Genomic DNA, 23,203 nt, shown 5'->3' with positions numbered 1-23,203 from the left:
TCCGTCGGCAGTCGCCGCGTGCGACGTCCGGCGTCCGGCAAATCGCAGTGGTGCCTCTTCATCTGTTCACAGTTTCCTGAAGCCTACCTACCGTCTCTAACTGCCAAGCAAACGAAGCTGTTATCCAAACGAGGCGTATCGGTTTTCCGCGGTCGAAATCGGGTCTTGTCGCCCTTCTCGAAGCTTCTTTCAAATTACAAATTACGTATAACTACTTTCGTTTGATTTTTATTTATTTTTGTCATTGTTGGGTCGTTGCGTTTGCAGTGTCTGTGCTCCCTCCCTCCCAGCGCAATCTCAAAACGCCGGGTATCGGCGACTATACCCTTGTCGAGCCACGCGTGCAGATCAATCGACCCAAAAAGTGAAGCCTCCTTTGTGCGCGTTGTAGATCTGTTTGAGCAAGACAAACGGTAAAAACGGCCGAGTATGTCCGACCCCGTCGTTGATGACGACGTCGTTTCCCTCTCTTGCAGATGAGTTGGTTGAGGTAGCAGGTGCACGATCCAGTGTGGCGGTCCGCGAAATCCCCGGTCGTTTCTGGCAAGAAAATGAAAATGTGCATTGGTGCCGGGGACCTTGAGTGGCCTCTGCGCGCCGCTTTACGGTGATGCAGTCGCGGAAGTCCGAGTGGTAGGTACTTTTGTGCTCTTTTGATCTTTTGCAAGGCTTGGGGGTGGCATTGCGGTGGTTCCTTTCGTTTGCACAATATGGCAACTTGCAGGGTCTCCTTTATTTTATTTTCCCTTTATTTTTCCCTTTTGCGAATGCGTCCATTTCTTTTGTGCGGCCGACGACAAGAGTAGTGTTGTCTTGGATGTGAAGAACTGAGCAATTACTTTGCCCATTCCACCAGTGACGATGGGCACAATCGAGAGGAAAATTGGACGTTATTTCTCTTAGGTAGCCCTGCCATAATCAAACACTTGCTGTCAGTTCTCCAGAGGCCGTGGAGAGAGTGCTACAAAAAGGCATTGTTATAAACTCGAGTACACATATACAAGCAAGATGAGATCGAGCCACTACTGACCGGTAAAACCAACTGTATAATCTCGGTATCATTTAAATGTGTTATGTGTGAATTATATGATTAAATTTAATGAGATGTTTTTTTTTTTTTTCCTTTTTTTTTCTTTTTTCCTTTCTTTCTTTTTTCCTTTCTTTTGTTTTTCTTTTCTCTCTGATTTTTTTATTATTATTTTTTCTTTTCATTATTTCTGAAAGGTTTTATTACGGACAACGCTGGCGCTCAGAGACCTGCTCGGCCGCGTTTGCATCTGATGCCCTGAACGCACTGGCCCAATTCTAACAATCTGCTTCGAATTCTATCGAATTCTATTCTCTCCCTACAAGTCTAATAATGTCCATGCATTCAATAATCTATGTCACCACGCTTAATCTTCCCAGCAACACAGTCGTGAGCCCACTCAAAGGCCGTACGGTACCAGCGCAGCGAATTCTCATCCCGTCCAGTAATCCAGTGGCCCTCGTCCGAAAACGTGAGAAGCGCGCTGGGCACGCCTTGAGCTTGTAGCGTCTTGAACATGGCTAGTGCCTCCGTCGTCGGCGACCGGTAATCCCTGTCGCCAGTTGTCACGAGCGTCGGCGGCGCGTTGCGAAACTTGACCAGTCTTTCCGGCCGGGCCGGGTTGAACCGCTCGAGGTTCTCGGGCTGTGTCCACGGAAACGTGCTCTCGCCAAAACTGCCATCGTTGACAATCTGGTCCGTCTGCATGAGCCAGGTCGGCAGGCTGAAGATTCCGTCGTGCCAGATGGCGCCGCAAAACTTTATGGCATGTTCAGCATGTGCTGACTTGTACAGCGACGTGGGGCTTACCTTGGTAATGATTTCGTGGCTGAAGAGGCAGCTTATCAGGTACGCTCCGAAGCTTGCGCCTTGAATTACTGCCTTGTTTTGGTCGAGATATGGTACAGTTTCCAGATGCTTGATGAGCTGACTGACATCGTCCACAGGACGTCCGCCCCACGAACCGCGCACATCTAAAAACAAACAACAAACGTTAGCCTGCAATCAATTGCTGAAAACGCATCGACTGAGAGCTCACTGTCTCGAAACTTGGTGCCAAACCCAGTACTGCCAGTTATGTTTGGCAGCACCACGACGTAGCCCTGTTCAGCCCACGCCGCTGCGTGAAACTGCTGCTTCCACCCATCCGTCCACGCGCCCTCGGGACCGCCATGGAGTGCCAGAATCCAGGGATACGTCTTTTCATCGTCAAAGTCTGCAGGACGCACCATGAAGGAATGCATAAGCGTATCCTCGGAGCCCTCGAACCAAAACTCAGAGACCATGCCGGTGTGCAGACCAAACCTTTTGCCGTTGTACGTCGATGACGAGATCGTGCGGACAATCTTTTGCTCGCCCACATCGACAACCTGCCAGATACTGCTGTCGACAAAGGTGCTGCTAGAGACGAGTAGCCTGCTCCAGTCGCCTTCCAGCATGGGGTAATAGTCTGCCGCGGTGCCTCGATCAAAGATGACGACGGGCTTCCTGTGCTCGCCCAGCTTGAGGTACGAAATGATGACCCGACCGCAGTACTCACTCATAAAGACGCACGAAAACGAATCTCCCGCAAAATCAAAACGAGTAGGCGGGTTGTAGTCGTCGTCTGGCACCGTGCGGTTGACAATTTGGAAAAAGTTGAATGACTTGAGGGTGCTTGTCGAGCACAGGTAAAGGTGCCGGTTTTCGAGATCGCCGCCCTCTCTGGAAAACAAAAAACCAATGGTTGTGCCGTCGGGAGACGTACGGATGCACGTAGCCTGGCCCTCGAGATTGGGCGGCACCGAGATGGGCAGTGGCTTCTGCGCCGGCGGCAGCGTGTACGAGTCAATGGCGACATGGTACGGATACGAGTTGTCGCTCTGCTGCGGCGACTTTTTGGACAAGTCTCTGCCGACAAAGGCCACGCCGCAGCTGGAAATGTCAAAGTTGTCCACGGCCCGGGTGAAGCCGGCCATGTACATGCCATACGGAGCCTCGATGGTGTCTTCCAGGACAAGATTGTGAAGAATCTCGGGAAGCTCCCACTTTCGGTTGCTGGTCTGTCGCAAGACATTGTACCAGAGACTGTATCGCTGCTCACGGTACAGTTCGTTCCACTTGCAGGGTACAAAGGTCAGCGAAGTTTGCTCCGATGGCGCGGTCAACTATACTCACAATGCGAACGTGCCAGGTCTTAAAGAGCCGGCCAGAGTCTGGCTTCTTGTCCGTGGTTTCATTGTACAGCATGCCGTCGCCGTCAGACAGACCAGCCACCATGAAGACTACCGTCCCGTTCCCAAGTGATTTAAGTTTGAGGCTTGTCAAAGCTGCATCAAACTCGGCAATCTTGAAATTACTCTTGCCAAAACTTCTTGTATAACATACTTCTGTCGATCCATGCTCCGTCGACCTGAGGTAGAGGACATCGTTGGTGAGCGGGATCCAGCAGGCGTCGTGCACGTTGGCGTCGTCAGTTAGTTGGACCGACTGGTTATCGGCAAATTGCATCACGCAGACTTTTTTGGTAGTGCCGCTGCCGATTTCATGCGTCGAAACTGTGTATAAGCCATATTCGCCATTGTAGTTTGGTACTACAGGGCTTCGCTTGGGACATTCACTGAGCGACTCGGCCGTGAGCCGGCGATTGACTACCATTGTGCGCTGCGTACGGTCGAAACTGCGTGATTCGATTCACGAGTAAGATGAAAGACCGAGTTGAGGCCATCAAATTTGGTGTTGAATTTTGAATTTTGTGTTGAAATGGTTCATGCAAGTGTCCACGTTCAGCCTTACGTGTGCCCTCGGATCGGCGACATGTCACATCAGGCTAGTTGCTGGAGCTAGAAGCGGACGCGTATGCTATCCGCGCGGCCTTATAGGGCAACTCTCCCCCTTTGCCACATTGTAAGCAATAGAGTTTGGGGCTACTTCTAAGGTGAAATTATTTTGATTTAGGCAACAAGAACTTTTAGTATTTTAATCATTTTGGGGGTGCTCTCCGTCACACGCGCTCAGAAACGACTTGTCGTCTCGGTTGTCGCCAGTGTCTCGCTCGAAGCCCAGACATCATGTTAATTAGTGACTGCTAGAATTCCGCAGTCAGCATTTAGATTTCTCATCAACCCGTACTCGCCACTCCATCAGCGACGTACCTGTTCTCAGCCTTCTCGACGGGCACCTGGAGTAGGCACTCTGGATGTGATGGATCAGATAATTGCCAATAGATACAGTCTTCTTTGCACGCCCAGATCCATTTGTAGCCGGGCTTTTCCACCTGCCATGGTACCATGTACTTGCATAGCGTGGCTGATCCAATGGCAAAACTGGCACGGTCGCGGGGCAGGCTACTGCCTACCGTTGCGACAGCAAGAACAACAAGGAATTTGGTGACAAGCTGCATCTTGATCGGTTGTTTCGTTGGAAAAAAGTGTATTCACTGATTCGATGTTGTCAAGGAGGGGAAGAGCTCTCTTTATAGTAACACTTTGACAGCCCATCTTATCTTTCGAGAAACCTGCCCGTGCAGTGTCACACCACTTGTACAGACTCGACCACCTGATTCCCGAGCAAACGATCGCGATGCGGTTATATTTGCCCAATTAAACATCTGTATTGTCGCGCTGCTTGCCGATGGTTGCCGAGATGCATATCCAAATTGGTAGCAATATTGGCGCAACTTGCTAGTTTGGCGCCACAATAGATCAAAACGGCGGCCAGGCAAGGCACATTGTGTCAAGCCCAACTTTTACGGAAACGGATCAAGGAACTTTGCGTTCTCCTTCAATACATTCCAATTACAAAGTTACTTAGTCTATACCGCATGCATCGGACTTCGGTAAAGTAGGTATGTGTCGCCTGTCGTTGACTGAGAGCGCGAGACAAGAGACCTATGCTTTCCTGCTGGTGTGCTGGAAAAGTATGTCGATACAAGCCGAGATATACCGTTATACATGAGACATGGAGGCTCAGAAAAATAAAATGGTCGAAAGAGAACTGAATAAAGGCAATGGGAAAAATAAATATGGTAAGCCATACGGATAAAGCCGAAAGAAACATGGCGGAGCTTGTAAGAGCAACACGGTGCAAGACAGTGTCTGGCGCCAATAGGCACTCAACAATAGTCATCCTGAAGAACCAAATTATCGACAATGATCTCATTTATAAATTCGCATCAAATGATTAGGTGAAGAATTTCCGTGATTTTGTCTGCACTGGTGTTTTGCTATGGTGGCCTGACTAAAGCATCATCGCGGATCGCCAAGTCCCCATAAAAAATCTTTAACCACCACATTCATTCACCACATTCGTTCACCAGCAAGTTCTTACTCGACGACAAACCCAGGCCATGGTGTCTTATTGCAAAACCCCATCCCCAAATTCATCCCAAAAAAGCAGCCATGGCCGGACGAACCACAGTCTTCCTCACCCCCGAGGAGACCAAGCGCGTCACCCAAAAGTTTGAGCACGGCGTCGAGCAGCGCAAGACCCGCGCCGGCGAGGCCTGGAAGGCCGAGGACCGCAGGGGCCTCGTTCAGCATGCGACGTCCACGTCTCTCATGCAAGAGCTGTCCCTGGCGTCGCTGGGCTTTGGCGGCGCGGCCCCGAAAAAGGGGGGGGGCGACGAGACCATGATGACCTATGCCGTCGGCGCGCCGTACCCGCCGTGCACCGTCGATGCCGCGGACCTTGAGCCAATGGCGGTCGCGGAGCTGCAGCTCGAGAGTCACCACCGCGGCAAGAAGCTTACGGTGCGCCGCGTCTCCCCCGTGGCGGAGCTCAAGACGTCGTCGTGGGCGGTGGTGGAGGGTGTCGGGGCCGAGCCGGACCAGGTCGTGGTGTTGGAGATGTTTCTGCACAAGCAGCTTATGGGCACGGAGCTGCTCGATTTCGGCTCCGAGTTTGTCATCAAGGAGCCCTATTACACGCTCAACGGCGACAACGAGGCCGTGGTTCGCATCAACCACCCCTCGGACCTGGTCGTTGCAGCGTTTAGCGAGGATCCTGAATCCTGGCGCGACAACTACAAGGTCGAGGACCCGGCCGTCACCCCGGCGCAGTGCAAGGAAAAGGGCAACACGGCGCTCGGCAAGCAGCAGTACGCTCTCGCGCACGCCTACTACACGCGGGGCATCGCCGCCGCCGACGCCGCCGCCGACCCCGCGAGCACCTTGTCCCAGGACATTCGCCGCAACCGCGCGCACGTCAACCTCCTTTTGCAGCGCTACGACGAGGCCAAGACCGACGCGCTGGCGTCACTCACCAACGGCGCCTCCGAGGAGCAGCAAGCGCTCGACGCCAAGGCGTGCTTTCGCGCCGGCAGCGCCGCCTACGCGCTGGGCGAGTTTGTCGAGGCCAAACGTTGCTTTGTCGAGCAGGACCGGCTGCAGCCGGACAACAAGACGACGCAGACCAACATCCGGCGGACGACCAAGCGCGTGGAGGAGCAGGAAAAGGGCAGCCACGACATGAAAAAGGTCGTCGCCAGCCTGCCCAAGGTGCAGTGGAAGCCCGACGTGGCGAGCTTTGACGGCAAGACGACGGTCAAGAGCAGTCCGGGAGCGGGACGGGGGCTGTTTGCCGCGCGTGACTTCAAGGCCGGTGAGCTCATCATGTGCGAAAAGGCGTTTTGCACAGTGTCGAGCAAGGACAAGGCCAGTCCCGCGGTCACGGCGCTGACGGTGAATATTGGCCAAGACTACAGCATTCGTGTGTTCCCCGCCGGTCTGCACCGCGCCGTCGTGCAGAAGCTGCTCAACAACCCGTCGCAGGCCTCCAAAGTCCTCGGCCTCGACAGCGGCGATTACCAAGGCGTCGGCGAGACCGGCGCCTCAACCGCCGAGGGCCCCGTCGTCGATACCTTTCAGGTGCACAACATTGTGCAGCGCAACGCCTTTGGCCTCGGTCCGCAGTCCGCCGACGAGGACGTCTCCAACGCCACGACTGGTCTGTGGGCGCGCGCCTCGTACCTCAACCACTCGTGCATGCCCAACTCGGTCAAGGATTTCGCCGGCGACCTGATTGTGGTGCGCGCGTTGCAGCACATTCGCACCGGCGACGAGATTACGCACGCGTACCAGGACAATGGCGACTACGACGCCCGTCAGGCTTTGCTGCAGACGACGTGGGGGTTTACGTGTCGGTGCAAGCTGTGCGTGGCGGAGGCGGCAGACGGCGACGAGGTGAGGGTGAAGAGGCGGGAGCTGATGAAGGAGGCGGAGGAGTTTGTGCAGAGCAATAATCCGAATGGCGCGCGCATTGTTGCGCTGACGAAAGCAAAGAGGTTGCGAAAGGCGCTGGATGATACGTATGATGGGAAGCGGTTCAAGGGGCTGCCGAGGTTGGCGACAAAGGAGATTGATCAGTGGCTGGCGATTGCGCAGCGATAGATTTTTATAATGAATGACGAAGACGATGCATAGGTTTATTTGGGGTTAGAGGCGGGAAAAGGAAAAGTGATTTAGCAAGGCGGTTATAGATACGGTCGTTGTTTCGCCGACAAGACTCTTACAGAATCCTGCAGTGGTTTTCATGATTACTAGCATACATGAATATAGCATACATGCTGTGCAGCTACAGGCTTTTCAGGCTCAAGTCTCCTTACTTCTTGGCATCAGCCTTCATGCCCGCCTGCACCCAGGCCCGCGACCCGTGCGCCTTTTCCTCCAGCTCCTCCTCGCTGAGCTTGGCCAACTCAAAGGCATTGTGCGGCGTCGGGACGTGGCGGCCGGCCTCGAAGCCGGGACGCTTGAGCAGCTCAAACAGCCACTTTTTGAGCGCGGGGAACTCGTCAATGTCGACACCAGCCCACTCTGTGACACAGAACAGAATTAGTAAAGATTTTGTCTTCAAGTATGTTGAAGAAAAGGTTTAAGGTCTTGCAGGTAAAAAAAAAAACAAAAAAAAAAACTCACTTGCGCTGGCGACCCAGCCCCAGGCGGAAATGTCGGCAATGGTGACTCTGTCACCGACCAAGACGCCGTGAGGGTTCTTTTTGAGTGCATCGTCCATTGTGCGGTACAGACGGCGCGTCTCGTTGGTGTAGCGGTCAATGCCGTACTGAATCGGTTCAGGAGCGTAACCTGTTTTTTTCCAATTTCACCCCTTGTCAGACGAATACAATGACAGGAAGCAGGCTGCAGGTTGATCTCGACTTACGCTTAAAGTGGTTGGCCTGGCCCTGCATGGGACCAAGACCGCCCATCTGCCACATGAGCTGCGCACAGGATTAGCACTTGTATACCTCCATTGTCGACGAAAAAAATAAAGAAACATACCCAGCTAGTCATCTCCCAGTACTCGGGCGTGTCGCGCGGATACGACACCTTGTGGTCTTTATCGTAGCGCTCCGTCAGGTACTGCAGAATGGCACCCGACTCAAAGACGCGAATGTCCTTGCCGTCGGTCCACTTGTCGGTGATGGCGGGAATACGGCCGTTGGGGTTAATGTCGAGATACCACTTCTCCTTTTGCTCGTTTTCGCTCATCTTGATGGCGTGGACCTAAATTCAGAGCTGCCGTGTGAGCGCTCCCCCGTGCCCGTCATGTTCCGGAGGGTCGCAAAAGTTTCAAAACATACCTTGTAGTCGAGGTTGAGCTCCTCGAGCAAGATGCTGGCTTTGATGCCATTGGGCGTGTTGACCGTGTAGAGGGTAATGTCTGTCTTTGTAGCTCCCATTTTGAACAAGTGCTTTGCGATTCCGGCAAGACGTATTGTCATGAAACTTGAAAAAAAAAAAAACGGTAAGATCTTGTTGGTGCGATTGAGCAAGGAGGTATGATAAGAAGGTATGATCAAGAGGTATAATTAAATGGAATGAATTTCAAATTCAAGGCTAGTTGAGGTGCGGGGGTGATTGAGTTTATAGCTGTTTCTGGGTTTACACACAAGATAGATGGCTACAAGATGTGGAGTTTTAATGTTGCATTCATTCCTCTTTTCCGAATCTTCCATCAAAAAGGCGGATTTTCTCGACCAATGACCAAAGAGGGGGGAAGCTTATAGCGAATCGTCCTCGATTGGTAATGCTGGAAACGGAACGAGCTCGATTAGAAATCGGGTCCGAGGTGTGTGTGTGTGGATGGCGTCACTACTTGATTTGTTATTTGGCTAGCTTCATCAGACGCGGAGAGGGCGGAGCGGAGAAGCTGAGTGAGCTTTGGTGGAGGCTTTACTTTGGCACTCTTTTTTTTTTTCTTTTCGAAATTACATATTGGTCTTTTGTAATCAAACTTGCTGACGTTTCTCACTTTCCTGTACACAGAATCACTGCTTATCAACAATAGTAGACGCCAAGGGGCATGAGAAGCTCTTTCAGTCGAGACGCATCATACGCGCCAAGATCTGCGGGCACATGCGATACTTACACTATGATACAGATATATACATGAACAGATAATTTACAAGAAATGTCCTGGTGGAATAAATCTTCCCACGCTCGCAAATCAATCAACTTCTTTTTCGTGGCTGCCAAGTTGACGGCACAGATTTGTCAGCCGCAGGTCTTTGTAAAGGTCGGTCCCTGTCATATCGTAACCGCGGCTGCCACTGCTTTGTTTCGCTCGCAGACGACCTCTCACCATCGTCACCCGGCCCGTCTTTCGCCGTGCTTTGCCCTTTGGCGTCGCCCCCATTGACCATTGCCGCAGCCCGCCGTCGCTCCTCCGGTCGCGTCGCGTAGTGCTTGTCCAGCGTGTCGGCCACCACCTCGCCAAACGCCTCGGCCGACGCGCACCGCGCATGCTGCGGCCGCCAGACGGTGAGCCACAGCGTGCCGTGCAGCTCCGTCCCGTCCTCTTTCCGTCCGTGCTTGTCGTAGCCGCGGGCCGCGAGGCTGCAAAAGACGGCCCGCAGCAGCTCCCGCTTGGTCAGCTGCCAGACGACGGCGGAGACGCCGCCGACGGACGTGGCAAACGCCCAGAGAGCCTGCTCGCGCGTCTTTTTCGCGTGGTCGCTGCGAATCTTGGGCGCGAGGGGGTGCCCGTGAGGGTCGAGGAAGCGCAGCCGGTGCGGGTGGAGGACGTGCCGCGGCGACCACGCGAGCCGCGCGCCGTACGCCTTGTCCAGCCGGCGGACTTGTGCGGTGGCATCGAGGCGCGCCATGACGCCGTGGTCGTGCTCGACGGTCGGGTTCTCGCGAAAGAAGCGCACAAAGGCCGGCGTCGTCGTCAGGTTGCCGTTGCGGGGGTTCATAAATTTGGCAACATCGGCGGAGAGCACCCGCGAGACGAAGCTCTGCTGAGGCGTCTTGGCTAGTTTTTGGTGGCGGTCGAGGCGGTCAAAGGGTCTGCTGCCACCTTCAGACTGCTGGCGAGGGGGTTTCGTGGCGGATGTCGAGGCACATCGTGTCGCCGCCGTGCCGAGAAGCTTTACGTAGGAAGCTTCCGGGAGGGCTCGTCGTATGGTGAGCACCGAAACAGCTGTGTGATTCAGCTTGGCGTAGTGCATGGTCATATCATGGTGGCAAGGCCAGCTCGGCTGTTGTGACTCTTTGCTGCAATGTCTCGCCACCCAAACAAGTTCTCAAAGTTGTTGACTGTATTTTCGAACAAGAGAGCCAAGAGAGCTTCATCTGAGAGGCTATCGGACCATCGAGAAACTTGGCGTCGCGCTAAACCACAATCAGACCTTCATTGTGGATGTGCCTGGCGCTGTGACGCACAGTGAGCGGGTCAGAGTTAGTCGAATACTTCTTATAACATCATGACCGCCCGCTGTTAGCAAGTATCTCTCTATCGTCCACGGCTGCACCATGTCATGCTTTGGTGCCCGACGATTGAGTCATACTGGGGCTACCAGCGTCAGAAGAAAAAAAAATGCGTTGTGGGCGAATTTACTCTGGTGCGCAGGGAACAAAACATATTTCTGAATGGGTGGCTAGCATGGTGCGCCCCTCTTAAATCGTGGTCATTAGGATTCGCTGGCTTGTGGTTGTGAGGTGCCACTGAGGACGCATAGGCACCTACCTAGGGGCGGCCAATGTGTGTGGCCGCCGACAGGCCACTGCAGGCGAACCAGCGAGGGAGGGTGGTAGATAAAATGGCAGCCCGCCTGCCCACTCTCCTTCACACAAAAAACATCATCACAAAGACGCCTGTCGCAACCCTCGATTTCTTTACACAAGAAAAACAGCGTGGCACGCATACTTCGATATGCCTAAGAATAAGGGAAAAGTGAGTAGCCAGATCTCTTCATCAGCAGCATTTCTTCCGCCCACACCGGCTGCCCCCTTTGCGCGCGCGCGTAAACCCCTCCATCGTCTCTTCCCCGCCCCCGCCATGGTTCGCGATGTGGTCTCCTAGTCGCGCTGTCCATTTTTCACCTACGACCCAAATTCTTGTAACAAAACACAATACAGAGAAATCCATCGTGCTAATACGTCTCTCTCTCCTCACAGGGTGGCAAGAATCGCCGTCGCGGTACCAAGGAAAACGACGACCAACGTCGAGAACTCACCTTCAAGGAGGACGGTCAGGAATATGCTCAAGTCTTGAAAATGCTGGGCAACGGCCGTCTTGAAGCCCTTTGCTTCGACGGAAGCAAGCGTCTAGCCAACGTACGTTTTTACATGTCCCGGGTGCCGAATGGACGCGCCGTTTGCAAGAAATGCCTTGCCCCTCGATATCGTAACACCGACGCCACAATACTACGAAACCGAGGGCAAACGCAGAGTCTGCAAACGTTCCCTCTGGACTCGGATACTCTGTCTTGACATATTTGCTAACTCGTGCAGATTCGCGGTAAAATGCGAAAGAAGGTCTGGATCAACCAGGGCGACATCATTCTCCTGTCCCTGCGTGATTTCCAAGACAACAAGGGCGACGTCATCCTCAAGTACACCGCCGACGAGGCCCGCACACTCAAGTCGTACGGCGAGCTGCCCGAAAATGCCAAGATCAACGAGCACGACAACTTTGGCCAGGGCGAGGACGGCGAGGCCTTCTTTGAGTTTGGTGACGACGCCTCCGACTCGGACTCGGAAGAGGACGACAAGAAGAAGGAGGTCGACATTGACGACATTTAAGACTGTCTGCACCCATTGTCCACCCGGCAAGGGGACGCATCAGATTGTACGCCTGCTGTGCGATGACAGTTTGACAATGCAATTCCCCCTGTGATCCCTCCTTCACCGAATATTCCGACATTCCTTCTCGGTTCCACTTTTGTCCGCATCATCAAACCGGGCGTTATTAGGCTTACTGTATACACTGTCTTCTCTCTCAAACCCTCTTTTGCTAGTATATCTATCAGCGGGGGTCCCACGACAGTATCGGGAGTGGATTACGTTTCCCATCTCGGGACGGCCATGGTGGGAGAGACGTCATGGCTGTCGAATCAAATCAACTGTTTTCATTCTAAGACTCTTGTCTTTAGCTTTTCCAATGTCGTGTGTGTGTGTGTGTGTGTGCCTTTTCGACCTTGTCAACTTGGGTGTCGCTTTATTAGAACGAACCGCCGTTGGGCGCTCTTGACCGCTTATAGACCGAGATGCATACTTGCAACTATGCTGGCAATTGTTCCTTTACCATGACAACAAATAATACAACCCCGCAAACATGTTATTTTGAAATTGAAATGAAACGCCACATCACGACGGTCTTGCCTAGATTTGATTTCTGGAGAAGCCCATGAACCAACGTTGAAGTGTCACTTTTTCGCTGATTTGCATCTTCTAGACTGGCGTGGTGAATATACAAAAGAAGAATGATTTAGAGAAAATCACCACAGACTAGATTCAGCCAACAGCGTTTGCCTCCAACTGAATAAGACATGACCCATGCCTGCAATTCTATGCCATGACCAACTCCACAAACTCTACCAGTCGTCATCATCATCTTCATCATCTATAGCACAATGGTTAGCTTCAAAGCAGAAGAGCAAGATACCAGACATGTTTAAACTCACCACTCTTGGCCACCTTGTCTTTGCGCTTCTGCAGCGCCGCCGCCAATGCATCCGCCATGCCACCGCCTGCACCCGCACCTGCACCGGTAGCCGCTGCCGCTGCCACGCTACCACCAGCACCACCACCGGAGTCGCCGCCGACCTGCGCAGAGCTTCGATCGCGAATCGCGCTCCTGTCCACCTTTTTCAGCGCGCCGATACCGCCCGCTTTTTGAATATCGCCCAGCATGGCTGCTCTGCCGCCCTCGGCCTTGGGCAGGGCTGGCGCGGGAGGGCCGTTGTCGCGCGAAGGCATCGGAGGGGGAGGCGGCGGAGGTGGAGCACCGCCGCCGGTAGGAGGTAGCGGTGGAGGGGGAGGTGGTCCACCGGCTCCAGCAGGAGGGAGAGGCGGCGGAGGAGGAGGAACACCGCCAGAAGGAGGGAGAGGAGGCGGGGGAGGAGGAACAGCGGCAGAAGGAGGAGGTGGAACAGCGGCAGAAGGCGGGGGAGGGATCGGTCGGCTGCTGAGTGGAGGAAGAGGTGGTGGTGCGAGGGCGGGTGCAACTTTCGGTGGCAAAGGAGGAGGTGCCGGAGCTGCATGTGAGTCGTTTCGAGGTGGAGGTGGAGGAGGACCGCCGCGGCTCGGCAGCGCGGGTGCGGGTGGTCCAGATGGCACGCGCTGTCCATTAAAAGCAGGAGGGACGGCATGGGCTCGCTGGGGAGACTCGGGCTCCAATGGCGTCTTGGCAGGTCGTGGAGGGGGAGGCGGTCCAGCATTGGGGGCGTGGGATGGTGCCGTAGGTGTCGTAGGAACGGGTCGTCGTTTAACGGGCTCGGGCACGTTGGCAAACTTGCCTGCATCGGCTAGCGGCGGCGGCGCGCGGAATCTGGGTCGCTCGGGTTCGGGAGGAGACGCCGGCGGTGACGGCGATCGCGGCTCGGGTGTTGACGTTTCCGCTCTCGTCGATCTTCGAGGCGCCGGCGGCGGAGGAGGCCCATTTCTCTTTGCCGAGCTGGCCGCTGGTGGTGGTGGAGGTGGAGGAGCACGACCGCCGCCGTTGGTGCGAGGTGCAGGCGGAGGTGGTGGTGCCGTCGGTGACGCAACATGGACTCCTCCTTCTCCATTGATCTTTTTCTGCTCCTCGCGCAAGAAGTCGACGATAAACTCCTGATTCTCCTTGATAAAGTCGTCGGTCAAGCCCTTGTCACTGAGGTCCTTGCCAAAGTGCTCGCGCCACAGCGGATCAAAGGCGTCGAGCAGCGCAAACTCAGAGGCCGTCGGCAGCAGCCCGAAGCTGCCGCCGTTGACTAGCGTCGATGAAGAGTGCTGCGGGCCGGGCGGCGGCGGCGGGAGGCTGCTCACACGGGGGGGTTCGGGAGTCGGCGCAGAGGAGTGGCGGTGGAACAGGCCGCCGAGTAGGCTGTGCTTCTCCTTGACCTGGCCTCCCCCTCCGCCAAAGGGCGTGGATTTTGTAGCGCGACTCGCGTTCTTTTCTCGATCGTCCATTTTCTTCTTGAATTGTCTGGCTTCCTTTTCGTCGACGAAGCTGAGGCCGGCGAGGCAGTCTTCGAGCCCAAAGGTGTGGAAAAAGGTGCGGTCCTGATTGTAGCTCCAGCTCTCAAAAATTTCCTGGTCCCAGATGACGCCACGGGCGGTCGGCTGTCTGCGTTAGTAGTCTATCAGCTATAAGTTGCAGAAGAAAGGACCTACCGAGATATCGACCATCTTGAGCCAGTATGTGTTGCCAACCAAGTCATTGGCCAGGACGACGGCCCCTTGAAGGCCCGTGTACGTCCATTTCGTCGGGTCCGGATAGGCAATGTATAGTTTCGCAACGGCGACGGCCTGGATCTTATTAAACTGCTTGGGGATGAAGCGCTTGACCACTTCCTTGTCCTCGTCGTTGAGGATGGACGGCATGCTGCGGGCGCTTAGGAGGCTGATGCAGCCTGCTCGCGCGACAGTTGCTGTGCGGGGCTGGGACGCCTCAAGAGACGGGACAGTCGAGCGATTGCGACAGCTGTGCAATTGAGGCAGCGAATTTGCAGTTTGTCGGTTGAGAGTTTTCTAGGGCAGTGTCGCTCCAGAGTGTGCAAAGGTTGCGAGCAGAGTTGAAGCGTGTTGAAGGAGTGACGAAAGAACGAGGCTATGGAGGTGTGGTGGCCAGCACTGACGACTGGACTGACGTGAGTTACCCGCTGTGGTGTCCACCCACCAGGCGGCTGCCCCAGGCAGCGTCTTGGATGGGCGAAAATGTGCACATTTCAATACCACATTTCAATACCATCTCTTGAAAGAAACAGCTAAAATTATATAAATATATACTAGGATGTTTAAAAATGTCACCACTGGTCGTAGTCAGCCTCACTGAGCTGGTATGTAATCGGCTTGGGTAATTAGACAAAACGCGTCTATTGCAATATCATTCTCGAGACAATACGTGCTGAAAAGCTAAAAGTCGAAGAATTCGTCCATGTAAATAATTAATCAGTAACTGTTGTTTGTGGGTTGGTCCTAGTAGGTGAGTTATAGCACCTAGACGCTGGCGAGCATCCTGCTTAGGTATAGTAATAAGGAACTGGCGATGGCAGGATACTCACTGGTTGTCGTCGGCGTGGCAGGATACCTACTCACTGATTATCGTAGGCACGGTAGGATACTCACTGGTTCTTGTAGTCGCTGGTTGTCGTAGTCTTGACAGTCGTCGTAGTCTTGACAGTCGTCGTAGTCTTGACAGTCGTCGTAGTCTTGACAGTCGTCGTAGTCTTGACAGTCGTCGTAGTCTTGACAGTCGTCGTAGCCGGTCTTGGATATGCTGGGTTTCGGCGTGGTTCACGCAGCGTGACAGAGAGACAGAGGCTTTATTTCCCGAATATCTTTTCTCTTTTTTTTTTCTTTTCTCTTTGCTTAATGAAGATTGGTTGTAGCCGGTCTTGAATATGCTGGATTCTAACGTGATTCCCGCAGCGTGACAGAGAGACAGCGGCTTTGTTTCCTGAATATCTTTGCTTCTAATTTTTTTTTTTTTTTTGCTGAATGAACATAAAAACACTTGAATCTAACTAAGATGGAGGACCAGAGGAACTCAAAGCATAAGAGTCAGAAATAATAATAATAATGCTTCAACGTGGCTGACGCCTTGAAATCTTTTCTGCAGCCACCGAGAATCTTATTCTGCCACTGCAAAATATTCGAGAGCGAGAAGAAATGGTCCTCCTACTATATACTCGAATCATTACCTTTTACAAGAAACGAATTACTTGCTCCAAAAGTGAAACGGATTGCCAGTCCCGGCTACAACGTGGAAATGCCAGTCTACGGGAGAAATGACAGCGTACCAGACGACGTCCCCGAGCTCGACTTTGATCTGTCTACCATTTCCGAGTCTGAGCCCAAGACTAACTTTGATGACAGTCCCGAGACTGACGATGAAGACGGTCAAGACGATCAAGACGATCAAGACGATCAAGACGATCAAGACGATCAAGACGATCAGGACGATCAAGACGATCAAGACAATGAAGACAATGAATACAATGATAACGATGATAACAATGATAACGATCAAGACGAGTCTCATGACCAAGACGACGATTCCGAACCTGAAGATGATGGATACGACTCTGGGTATGAGGCTGAAGCAGAGTTCGAGTCTGACGACGAAGAATATGATGATGATTCTGAGCAAGAAGACCAAGACTCAGAGTCCGATGGTAACCACTTCAGCGCAATCGACCGGTTAATTGAACAGCTTGACCGCCTCCGGCTCAAGGTTGAAATGTATGCAGCCCGCAGAGCTGCTCGCACCAACCCCGTGAATAGCCTCTCTCGCCACTCAAACGTCCGTCCTTCATACGGGGGCTTCGTGATTGACGTTTCCCATCTCGACATTCACAACAACGCGCCCCAGTCCACTGCCGCCGCCGCCGTCGTCGTCCTCGTCTCCCCGCTCGCAGTCCAGCACAACGAACCCGTCCGGTGCACCATCTCCTTTCGCTGGTGGCTCACCGGTTGCGAGCACGCCGAGTACAGCGTCCCCATCGTCTTGTACGTGCTCGTCTGCGATTACTTCACCGTTCTTGCCGCGGCCGTCCTCTGCGCAACGCTCCGGGCCCTGGCGAGGGCACTGCTTTGCAGCCCCCGCGGCATAATCATCATCGTGCGGCCGCCGCTCAGCGGCGTCTCGTTTGTGTGGCTCAAGCACGCTTCCCCCATGGTCACTGCCGTCTCCGTCGCGCTCGACGCCATTGCTGCCGACGAGAGCGGACGGGTGTTGCGGAGGCGCGGGTGCCGGGCCTGGACAGCGCTTCCCGTCTTCCAGCTGCGTCGCGAGTGGGCGGGCGCTCGTCGGCAATTCGTCGTGGTGAGCTTCACATCCTTTGCGGTGCTGTCGCTTGTTCACGTTGCCATTTGCAACTTTTGCATCACAGCGGCTGTTGAGGGAAGTGAAATCGGAGGGGGTTGAAACTTTCGCTGCCGGGCACTACATTGGACAGATAGCGCCCACGAAAGGGATTGATCTTTGTAATTTTTCGCGGTCATTGTATTTGGTTTGTTTGGTAAAAATGTTTCATGTGTAAGAGGAAAATTGTTGGGACAAAAGAGGGGGGAAAGGGCTAAAGAAAAGCTGGACATGAGAATTTTGGAAATGCGAATTTTGGAAATGATAAAAGGAAAGGACAAAAAACAATTAGCTAATGGACCGAAATACTGTTATGAAATTCTAACGCTGGATTGAAAGCTCATGAGTGAAAAGGACAAACAGGACAATTCTTGTAAAATATGATACTTGATGCCATAATCACACAAGGAGACGTGTAAGCGCGCACTTTTACCCTTCAAGAGCAGAGCAGACCAAATCACAATCAAACATGGACGCATAATAAGCAGCCACCAAATCGTAGTTCCAAAGTCTGCCATATTGGCCGGGCGTACATCTGTCCCCCTTTTTTTTTGCCTAATGCGCGCTTCAATCATATTACAACGAAAATACCTCAGTCTGCTCGGGCGGCGCTTCGTTTAATTGCCCCAGTACGCAAGGCGATGCCAGGATAGGAATCGCAAAAGAACCACCCACAGCGACATGCTTGAGCCAAGACAAGCCTGACATTGCCGCAACGAAGCCGGGGGTCTTTTTATTTGATCCCGCATGCTGAAAAACAGGTTTTTTCCGATGGAATAAATCAGAAACTTTTGTTGCGATGTGGCGTCCATGCAAGCTGGAAGAAGGCTGAGTGTACGTGCTGAAGCTGGGGGGCTGCTGGCTACAGCTATAAGTCGACAGCCAGCTTCAACAGCACATATTTACACTGCCTTTAAAAACTTGCCCTTCATTTAGCCTCTTTCTTGCGTATACTAGAAAATATATCATGAGTGAAACAGCCACCATTACCAGCAGCACCAGCAGCGGCCGTCCAGCCCTCGACCTCACCGAGACGATTCCCTTGACGCGCACGCCCAACATCCGCCTCCTCGGCGCCGCTGCCGCCGCCATCACCACCAGCACCATCACCACCAGCACCACCACCACGACGCACGAATCTTTTCTCCTCTGCAAAAAGTTCATCTACGCCACCTCTTGCACGCCCGCCACCGCCGTCTACCACATCTCCACGCGCAACACGCGCAGCGGCAAGCCCTGGCAGCTCGCCCTCAGCCGGCTCCTCCCCAGCGAGACTCGTCTCCTCTCCTCCGCCTCCGCCTCCACCACCACCTCGCCCCTTCCCTTGATCAAGTACGACGACGACCTCACCCTCTACACCGGCGAGAAGCTCGCCGTCCCCATCAGCATTGGCCAGAAGCCGCTGCTCTGTATTCGCGGCCGCCGCGCCGGCAGCAGCAGCAGTAGCAGCAGTAGCAGCAGTAGCAGCACCATCATTGTCGAAAAGACGCTCGGCCGCAGCCGTACGTATGAATTCTGGCGCATGACGCCGATCCGGCGCCCACTCAACCAAAGAGAGGAGGAGCGGATGCAGGCGCTCATGCACAAGAGGGGGTATAGGACGAGTGACGACTGGAGAAAGGAACTGGTGTACACGGCGCAGCAGGGCAGGGCTGGCGGCGCCGCGGCGGCGACGACGGAGTGGACGGACGAAAGGGGCGTCGTGGTGGCGAGGGAGAGTGATGGGCAGCTGGTGATGACGGGAGGGGCCGAGGCCGTGGAAGCGAGCGCGAGAGATCTCCTCGTGGCGTGCTGGGCGTCGAGAAACTTTGTGCTATCCAGTCGGGAGAATGAGTCGGCAGCCGCGTAGATGTTGGTCGTAAGTGGCTTGAGAATGCGACAAGACAAGTTGGTACACAAGACTTTTGATATGGTGGTTTAGTACCTTGTTGCGATCAGTAGTCTGCCAATCAGTAATCTTCTTCGTCCATGACATTTCTATCAAAAAATGCATGTATCGCCCTCCCCGCCGCCTTGCCCACCAGCGGCGCCAGCTCTTCCGGCGTCATATTAGCCACCTCCTTTACATTTTCCGTCTTGATGATGATGTTTTTGATATTCTGCGGCGTCACGCCCGGCACCACCGCCAGCATGTCCTGCGGCTCCTGGTTAAACACCTGATCTTCCGCCCGCGCGTCCTTGTCCAAGCCCGCCCGCACCGCCGCAATCGGGTCCGGCTCCGCCTCCTGCGTCTTGAGGCTCTCAAAAATCTCGGCCGTCTGGTACGGCGACGACGACCAGATGATGCGCAGCTTCGGAAACGCAAGCGTCAGCAGCACTAGCTTGGACTGCAGGTCCGATGACACATTGGTCGCCGACACGCTGCTCATGCTGCCCGACAGATCTGCAAAGGGCTCGAGGGTAAACGACTTGTTCTGGTCAAACTCAATCAGCAGCATCGGGTTCCGGTAGTGCTGAAACATGGTCTCGGCTTGCGTAAAGAGGCGCCCGTCTTTAAACGACGATACGAGATCGCTGATGCTCTTGCGCTCGACGCAAATGGTTGGCGAGAGGACGTAGTCGCCGACGGTCAGCATGCAGGGCACAATGACCATGGCGCGGCCGTGGAGCAGCGAGGGTAGCGAGGAGCGAAACTCGCGCACGTCGACGACAACGCGCGGCGGCTCGGCCGTGGCAGCGAGACGGCCGCCGCCGGCGATGCGTGTGTTGACGGTGCGCAGGAACGCTTCCTGCGGGTCTTGGATGCCGTGCGGTTCCACCGTCATGACGAGCGACATGCTCGCGCGCTCCTTGATGAGCCTGGTAAAAGCGTCCTTTTCGCGACGCACAGAGGCAAGGTAGCGCTGCTCTTCAACGGAGCCGCCATAGTATAAAAAGTAGACGCGGACGTTGCGGTCATTGTGCGACGAGCGATAGACTTCGACGCGGCGGATAAACGACGCATCTGGCTCGTACATGATAATGTAGCGAGGCCTGACTTCCTCGAGCACGTGTTCATCCTGGTCACCGTCGTAGGCGTGTATGACGACCAAGTCCTGCATGTCGTAGAGCTGGTAATAATCCTCCATGTTGTCTAGCGGATCGGCAATCACCTCGTCCTTTTGCTTGGCCTCTTCTTCTGTAATCTGCACCTCGGCCATTAATTCGGCCACTTCGTTTGGTTTTTCAAAGAATTGGGAAATACTGCCGTTTTCCGCCCGAGACATGCCGACAGCCATGTTACCGCCGCCTCGCTGTCGACGACGCTTATTCGATGGAGCTCTCCCGCCGCGCATGCCGCCGTGTCCGGGTCGAGAGTCTGTGGCGCTGTTGAGCGCCTTGTTGTTTTCCGTAAACAGCGAGGCATTGACGACGGCAAACTGCCTTTTCCAGCGCAAGTAATTACGCAAGCGGCGGCGCATCATGAAGATGGCTGATGGCTTGTGGGGGTCATCTTCGTCGTCGGAAGTCTTAGTGGTGACTTTGGGCTTGACATGCATCGTTTGCAGATAGTTTCGTAATTGACGACAGGTATCGATATTGGAGCACATGATTAGGATTGTACCGTTGGAGTCGTCCCTGGCATGTGGCTCAAAATGAAGATCGCGGTCAATTTCCTCGAGGACTTCCGCAAGCAGGCTCCATTTCGGGAGCTCTTCCAAGACGGGCCGTAGAGAGTCAATGTTCTCTTCTTGCGAAATCTGCTTTATACTGGCAGAGTAGACACGTTTCCGTGCCGTCTCAAACAGAGTTTGTGCCGCATCCAGGAACAACCACGGCGATTGCGTCTGTCGTGTCGATCCTGGAGGCGGGGAATGGGCAGCGTGAATGGTGTCAAGATGCTGAAGAAATGAGACCGCATCATAGCTGACTACATAGGCTAGCAGCCCTCGTAGAACTGTCAAGTCATTGACAATCTGTTTCGTCTTCCAGCTTACACGATGCCAGTCGGGGTCGAGCTGGCGGCGGACAATGACGTCAAAATTTTTGAGCAGCGCGCTATCGAGATTCCAGTCGTCCATTTCCAGGCCAGGATTGCCCTTTTTCAGCTCATGGATGCTAATCTCAACACACTCCATGATGGCGTTTTGGATGTCCGTCATGTATTCGGTCATTGGCACCTCGAGCTCAATGACTTCTGCCTTTTTCTTGCCCTCGAGCGACTGCGCGACGGTGACGTGAAAGCGCGGCCACAGCGACGCCTTTTTGAGAAAGAGGTTTCGCATCATCGTGGCTAGCGGAGAAAAGCCAATCGTGAATGGATCGGGATTATCGGCAAAGGCCTTTAAGAAGCCGACTTTGTTCTTTTGTCGATAGACTCGCAGGATAAAGGCCTCGAGAGACGTGGCGACGATGCGATCTGCGTGCAGCACGATCAAGCCGGTGATGGTCTCTGGGCTCAGCAGCGCCGTCAACAAGTCGACCACTAGAATTCGTGACGTGATGCTGAATATGCCACCAGCGGCATACATCTTTTCGCGGGCGCCGACGCTCTGAAAGTCGGTGTTTACAACCGTGAGACCGCGGGCCTTGGGCGACGCGCTGATGGCGGCGTGTTCGGCCAGAGCCTCGCCAATCCAGCCATTCTCGCGGTCCTCTGCACCTACAATGACAATGAGGTTGTTTCCGGCCGCGTCGTACGAGTGCAGTAGGTTGGTGACGAGGCGCATGAGGCCGAGGCCGCGGGCGAGCACGACGAGTTCATCTTCGGAACGGAGCTCCTGGAAGAGCGCCTGCTGGTATTCCTGGGACCAATCAGTGCTGCTGGAGCTGGAGAACAGGTTGTAAATGGACAAACCAGGGGCAGTGAGAGCTTCACTGGTTGGGGCGCATTGTTTGTCGACATTCGGCGCGGTGCGTTTGGAGTGATGGCATGTCGAAGCTTGATGACGATTTTGAGAGATGGAAGCTTTGGGAGATTTTTTAGCGAATGCTTCAGCGTGTTTAGTGCATCCTAGAGGCCAAGTTGGCGGTCTTGGTGGATGCTTTAGTGGATGAGCCGCTATAACTTGACTAAATGCTACCCCGCCGTGAATTGATAGGTAGGCACAAGCCGCACCCCGCACTTCACGATCCGATGAGAGACATTTAGATGTAATGCATGCATCTCAAAAGCAGTAAAATTGGCATTCAAAGTGAAAGAAGCGTAAAGTTCATTTTCATTAAAGCTCATATATTTATATAGTGCCGCGTGGGACATGTTCAGCGATGCGTCGGCATCGTCGTGTCTCGTGAGTCGTTTGGGCCGTATCGTGACATCATCGCCGTCGCAGGACAGCACTCTACTTGTTGAGTTCGGTCTTGCGGGCATCGCGATCCTCCCTGCTGCCCTCTTGTTCGGGGACGTTTTTGACAATGGCAGGGCCGTGGGCCTTGTGGGCTGCGAGTTCGGGCTCGACCTTGTCCTTGATGGGCTGGATGGAGAATTGCTTCTCGCCCTGGCCTTGTTGTTAGTGAACGATGATGCAGAGGAGACAAGACGAGAGGGGAATCCGTCGTACCTCGTTCTTCTTTTGGTCCTTGGAAGAGTCCATGATGTGTGCTGAGATGGGTTTCAGAGTTGAATTGAATTGCGACGTGTGTTGTAGAGATGAAGTTGGGAGCGAGGTGTCAGTGTAGAGTCTAAATAGAACCACTACATTGAGAGGGGCATAGCAGCAGCGTTTGAGATGGCCAAGATGACGTTGACTTTTGCCGCAGAACCAAGCTAGTCGTCTCCGCTGAGCAAGCTTTTTGTTCAATGGAGTCAACGAGTGCCACCACCAGCTGGCCAGTTTTCGTCAGCTACCACACGGCCAATCGTCTCGTCGAATCTGGTTCGCTCACAAGGCAGTCTGTGGGCAACGCTCTGATGTCATTTGCGCCGCTGCCCTGGGCTAGGCTGCCGGCATGATTGATGATGGGCATGACTTGCAGCTGCATATTCGTTTT

At 54.0% G+C, this 23,203-nt stretch overlaps 8 protein-coding genes across 8 annotated transcripts; 4 read left to right on the top strand and 4 right to left on the bottom strand.

The window, feature by feature from the left end:
* Positions 1 to 1,372: 1,372 nt before the first annotated feature.
* On the bottom strand, positions 1,373 to 3,664 carry BBA_07756 (prolyl oligopeptidase; the record flags this gene model as incomplete). Its single annotated transcript, XM_008602853.1, has 4 exons — positions 1,373 to 1,786; positions 1,838 to 2,001; positions 2,067 to 3,126; positions 3,185 to 3,664. 4 exons carry the CDS (start codon positions 3,662 to 3,664, stop codon positions 1,373 to 1,375), a joined length of 2,118 nt encoding a protein of 705 aa, XP_008601075.1.
* A 1,742-nt stretch (positions 3,665 to 5,406) lies between these two features.
* Positions 5,407 to 7,395, top strand: BBA_07755 (TPR domain-containing protein; the record flags this gene model as incomplete). The annotated part of the gene is made up of 1 exon (XM_008602852.1): positions 5,407 to 7,395. One exon carries the CDS (start codon positions 5,407 to 5,409, stop codon positions 7,393 to 7,395), a length of 1,989 nt encoding a protein of 662 aa, XP_008601074.1.
* Positions 7,396 to 7,606: 211 nt separating this feature from the next.
* On the bottom strand, positions 7,607 to 10,454 carry BBA_07754 (glutathione S-transferase; the record flags this gene model as incomplete). Its single annotated transcript, XM_008602851.1, has 7 exons — positions 7,607 to 7,818; positions 7,921 to 8,088; positions 8,165 to 8,222; positions 8,284 to 8,508; positions 8,586 to 8,730; position 9,374; positions 9,587 to 10,454. 7 exons carry the CDS (start codon positions 10,452 to 10,454, stop codon positions 7,607 to 7,609), a joined length of 1,677 nt encoding a protein of 558 aa, XP_008601073.1.
* A 704-nt stretch (positions 10,455 to 11,158) lies between these two features.
* Positions 11,159 to 12,030, top strand: BBA_07753 (eukaryotic translation initiation factor eIF-1A; the record flags this gene model as incomplete). Its single annotated transcript, XM_008602850.1, has 3 exons — positions 11,159 to 11,287; positions 11,404 to 11,562; positions 11,740 to 12,030. 3 exons carry the CDS (start codon positions 11,159 to 11,161, stop codon positions 12,028 to 12,030), a joined length of 579 nt encoding a protein of 192 aa, XP_008601072.1.
* A 791-nt stretch (positions 12,031 to 12,821) lies between these two features.
* Positions 12,822 to 14,811, bottom strand: BBA_07752 (WH1 domain-containing protein; the record flags this gene model as incomplete). Its single annotated transcript, XM_008602849.1, has 3 exons — positions 12,822 to 12,850; positions 12,912 to 14,550; positions 14,602 to 14,811. The coding sequence occupies 3 exons, from the start codon at positions 14,809 to 14,811 to the stop codon at positions 12,822 to 12,824; spliced, it is 1,878 nt and encodes a 625-aa protein (XP_008601071.1).
* Positions 14,812 to 16,198: 1,387 nt separating this feature from the next.
* On the top strand, positions 16,199 to 17,356 carry BBA_07751 (uncharacterized protein; the record flags this gene model as incomplete). The annotated part of the gene is made up of 1 exon (XM_008602848.1): positions 16,199 to 17,356. One exon carries the CDS (start codon positions 16,199 to 16,201, stop codon positions 17,354 to 17,356), a length of 1,158 nt encoding a protein of 385 aa, XP_008601070.1.
* Positions 17,357 to 18,260: 904 nt separating this feature from the next.
* On the top strand, positions 18,261 to 19,142 carry BBA_07750 (uncharacterized protein; the record flags this gene model as incomplete). Its single annotated transcript, XM_008602847.1, has 1 exon — positions 18,261 to 19,142. One exon carries the CDS (start codon positions 18,261 to 18,263, stop codon positions 19,140 to 19,142), a length of 882 nt encoding a protein of 293 aa, XP_008601069.1.
* A 100-nt stretch (positions 19,143 to 19,242) lies between these two features.
* BBA_07749 (DNA repair protein) lies at positions 19,243 to 22,118 on the bottom strand (the record flags this gene model as incomplete). Its single annotated transcript, XM_008602846.1, has 2 exons — positions 19,243 to 22,017; positions 22,071 to 22,118. 2 exons carry the CDS (start codon positions 22,116 to 22,118, stop codon positions 19,243 to 19,245), a joined length of 2,823 nt encoding a protein of 940 aa, XP_008601068.1.
* Between the last annotated feature and the right edge of the window lie 1,085 nt (positions 22,119 to 23,203).

Source organism: Beauveria bassiana (assembly GCF_000280675.1).
Source record: "Beauveria bassiana ARSEF 2860 unplaced genomic scaffold BBA_S00027, whole genome shotgun sequence".
Lineage (NCBI taxonomy): Eukaryota > Fungi > Ascomycota > Sordariomycetes > Hypocreales > Cordycipitaceae > Beauveria > Beauveria bassiana.
Note: the sequence above shows the minus strand (reverse complement) of the source record. Positions and strands in the feature narration are given on the sequence as shown.